Source organism: Branchiostoma floridae, chromosome 4 (genome assembly GCF_000003815.2).
Source record: "Branchiostoma floridae strain S238N-H82 chromosome 4, Bfl_VNyyK, whole genome shotgun sequence".
NCBI classification, from domain to species: domain Eukaryota; kingdom Metazoa; phylum Chordata; class Leptocardii; order Amphioxiformes; family Branchiostomatidae; genus Branchiostoma; species Branchiostoma floridae.
In genome coordinates this window covers 18,564,515-18,568,281 of record NC_049982.1, presented here as the reverse complement: position 1 = coordinate 18,568,281, position 3,767 = coordinate 18,564,515, and the positions used below count along the sequence as shown (strand labels likewise).

The window sequence follows — 3,767 nt, the reverse complement described above, 5'->3', positions numbered from 1 at the left end:
TCATATATATTGTATTTGTGACATTATATGACGTCTCACCCCATGTCAGACGCAGGTGAGGACGTCAACCTATCATCTGCATTTGTAGCAAATTCAACATCTCCTAGTAGGCTACAACGGACAACCTACACCTACAAAGATCAACTGAGCACCTTGCCAACAATAAAAGGAACTGGAAGAAGCTTACGGCCACTTGCGCTGTAAACGAACGATGATGACTATGATACTGATGATATATCATACACATGGGCCTGTTAGAATTAGAATGACTCAATTTTCCGATTTCATAATAAAATGAAATCGATGTATACAGCTATCGCATTTTGCTGTTAGTTTAACGTTAAAGAAGGGATTGATATGATGAATACCCTGTGCTCTTTCTGATGTGGATGTAGTTCTGTTCGTTAGTCCGGGGCACAAAGCGGATGCAGGTTCGCCGATGGAACTCTTCCATGGCCGCTTGAATCCGACCAACCTCTGACCCGGCAGAAGCAGTAGTGGTCTGAGTTGTGCCTGTAGATCAAAAAAGATATCGTCATATGGCTTTAGACTCACAATGCACGTACTTAAAAGTGGAATCGATTTTGTTTAAGTACAACGTTCTTGGTGTATACAGGAGGAACTTACATGTTATTCTGTCACTTACACTGACCATATCTTCACATAATCTACACCTTTATTCAAAATCTTTCAATGATTCAACTGAAAGCATTCGGCGTGACGACGATTGTATGTCAAACCTACAGCCCACACAGGGCGACATTTATAGTGGCAGATGATAATCACTATTGAAGTAAGTTTATCAATGTTGATTTTCATTTTGCTCTAGTATACCAACTGCAATTTGACACTACATATCAATACATGTATGGACAGGTGAGTACCTCCGTTGTTGTTTCCGCCACCTCCACACAGGTTGCAGCTCAGCATGCAGTTCTGGTTCATGTAGTCGGCGCTGTTGGTACACTCGCCAACACTGGCCCAGTACCCGCAATGCTCATGGTTGTCCGTACAAGCTGTCAGGACAATAAAATCAATCAAACCCAATGAGGTACGGGTTTGGTCTGATCATTCAATACATCATTGTGAGCCCATGTGTAAGCTCATGCTTACCTGAAATATCTATGACACAAACTTGATTGAAACTATGATGGGAAAACAAATTCATAACCTTTACATTACGTATTATTTCATGAATATGTATCTAGGCTGCTTTGGGCATTTCTGCATAATAACGTCCTTGATACCCATTCTATTCTGTCTACCGGGTCCTATCTGCAATATGACAAACATATGTTGATACTTCACCTCCACCGCCACCGCCTGACGTACACAGTCCACAGCTCAACCGGCAGTTCTGGTTCATGTAGTCGGCGCTGTTGGTACACTCCCCTTGACCAGCCCAGTACGAGCACCACTCATTATCGTCTGTACAGCTTCTATCTAGGATTCAATATATACATTCATTGGTTCAATATATGAGTAGCATCTAAACGTCTGTGTAGCGCCTACTATGTATCAGTCACAAGCACACCATGGCGTTTGTTGTAAGTTGTACATGAGTATAAACATTTTTATATTAAATCTATAATAGTGACAGTACATGTGTAAGTAAGTACGCTAGAATATGTTGTCGCCACGGTCATGCGCTACCTAATCTACAATCAGATGTAAGGCTCCGGCTAACATTTTAACGCCTCCTCCTCCGTTAAAAATACAATACTAGAAGCAAGTACTAACTGTTTCAAAAACAGTCCTTACATCTGATTGAAGATTTTTACTATCCACAAGATACACGGAGTAAAAAAAAAAGTCGTTGCGTACCAACCGCGGAGCGGCTACACATGCCACAGCTCTGCGGGCAGCTGCCCTGCATGTAGGCCGCGCTGTTGGTGCACTCTCCCACGGAGGCCCAGTACGCACAGTTACCATCAGTGTCATAGCAGGAATGGCCTGGAGAGAGAAATCTGTACTAAATATCGATACTGTAAAAGCAGAAATGTTCGCGATGGTTTTATGTTCGCGGTTTTCGCGAGGCAGTCTTACCGCAATCTTAAAACCACCGCGAACACTCCACTTTCCCGCTAACGCGAAATTAAATCCCCGCGAAATTAAATGCGTTTAACGTTACAGTTATATCAGTTAACTCAGATCACTAACTCTATATTCCCTCATTATATAATGCAGACATTTCAGTTAGAGCTTCATGAGCTTTATGACATCACAACATGACATGACGTGAGACTTACTGTATTCACTCCCGATGACGTAAGGAATTACACCGTTGGGCCAACGCGTTGCATCTTGAATGGCATTACGAGAGTTCTGCAATAGTGGAGTTATTTATAATCAAATCCAAAGTATTATAAATCGTGCCTGGTGTACTTTGTGGCAACGCCAGAATTTTCAAGTCGGTCGTAGCTATGTGAACACGGGCTAAAAATGAAGCCAAATGACTGAGCTAATTGGTTGATATCTACTGAAAGAAACTCTGCTTACTTAGATGATTCTGTTCCAACTAAGAACGTCTCAAGTAGCAAGTGACGTCGGATCAAAATTAACTGCGCACTTCCACTGTACAATGTGCTGTATTTGTTACTCACAGGATCCAGGCCGTCAATGTCGCCTTGGTACAGGTTCAGTCCTGTATATTGGGCAAGATCATCAGAGCAATTTCAACATGTGAAACAACAACTGAAACAATTACAAACTATAGAGAGATTGGAAAAGTAACAGAATATTTTAAAGCTTGTCGAAATTAACATTGAATTGTCATCCTATTGGGACATCATCAAAAGATACAGCACAATTGAAAATACATGTGACAGATCTACCAAACTAAACATTGTTCGCTTGTAACACTTACCGTCGTTTTGCCTCATGATTGCCTGCGTTACAGTCTCTGGTTCCGGCGGCGAGCTACGGAGGACGTCGGCTGTATGCAAAGAACAGAGCATACTGCAAATGATGTGTCAAGGTTACATTTTAATGTAGACGTTTTGCAACATTTATCGTGTTTAGAAACGTTGTCGACAAAGACCGCATCAAGTTGGCGATCAGAAAAGAATAGCGTGCTGCTTGTCATGTACATGTATAGAGGAGACTGGAGTAAAGGAACGATGACAGGATTGAAAGTTGCATGCAGGGTTAGAAAGAGCTATGTTATTTTCAGCAAGGAGGCATCTGTTAGGGTCTAATAGTAGAAATTTGACAAATAGAGTCAATAGTTTGCTAGGGGAGTCGGCCGGCTAGAGGAGTTATTTCCTCACTCCTCCGGTCGACCGACTCCCCTAGCGTACCATTGACTACCGATCACGGAGCCTGGCAGATAGAGGCTAGGCATCTGTGTGAACTGAACAGCTGCACACCACAGCGCATATCATTGCACTGTCCACCTGCTAGGCTTTTAAAGCAATTGTTAAAACATTGTTAAAACAATGTACAGAAAGTAGAATACGGATATTGCCATATCCTCAACATGCAAAGGAAAATATGAGACCTTAAGCCAATCTTTTCGTTATATTGATTGCATTATTTTTACAGCAAGCTGCTCTAGTCCTGCCGTCCTCTGCCAAGCAAGTATACCAACCGGGCGCACTGGCCGCCAGTCCGGCACCGAACAACAGAAGTACCGCAGAGGCGTACATGATGAGACGGTGGGCAAGCAGGATTGGGTCTCAATTCTCACAGAGTACGTTTTTGTATTTATGCATATCTTAGGGGTTCGTTCTCTAGGGCATCGACTGAAAAGTCAATAATTGAGTAAA

The 3,767-nt window shown here is 42.4% G+C and overlaps 1 protein-coding gene across 1 annotated transcript in view; it reads right to left on the bottom strand.

Annotated features, from left to right (window-relative positions):
* The window catches only part of LOC118414062, a gene marked incomplete in the record, with an annotated part of 4,715 nt that extends 976 nt beyond the window's left edge, over positions 1-3,739 (bottom strand). Inside the window, 8 exon segments of the mRNA XM_035817824.1 lie at positions 369-513; positions 885-1,016; positions 1,309-1,443; positions 1,825-1,953; positions 2,250-2,325; positions 2,604-2,644; positions 2,867-2,935; positions 3,590-3,739. Coding sequence (XP_035673717.1) covers positions 369-513; positions 885-1,016; positions 1,309-1,443; positions 1,825-1,953; positions 2,250-2,325; positions 2,604-2,644; positions 2,867-2,935; positions 3,590-3,647 — 785 coding nt within the window.
* Between the last annotated feature and the right edge of the window lie 28 nt (positions 3,740-3,767).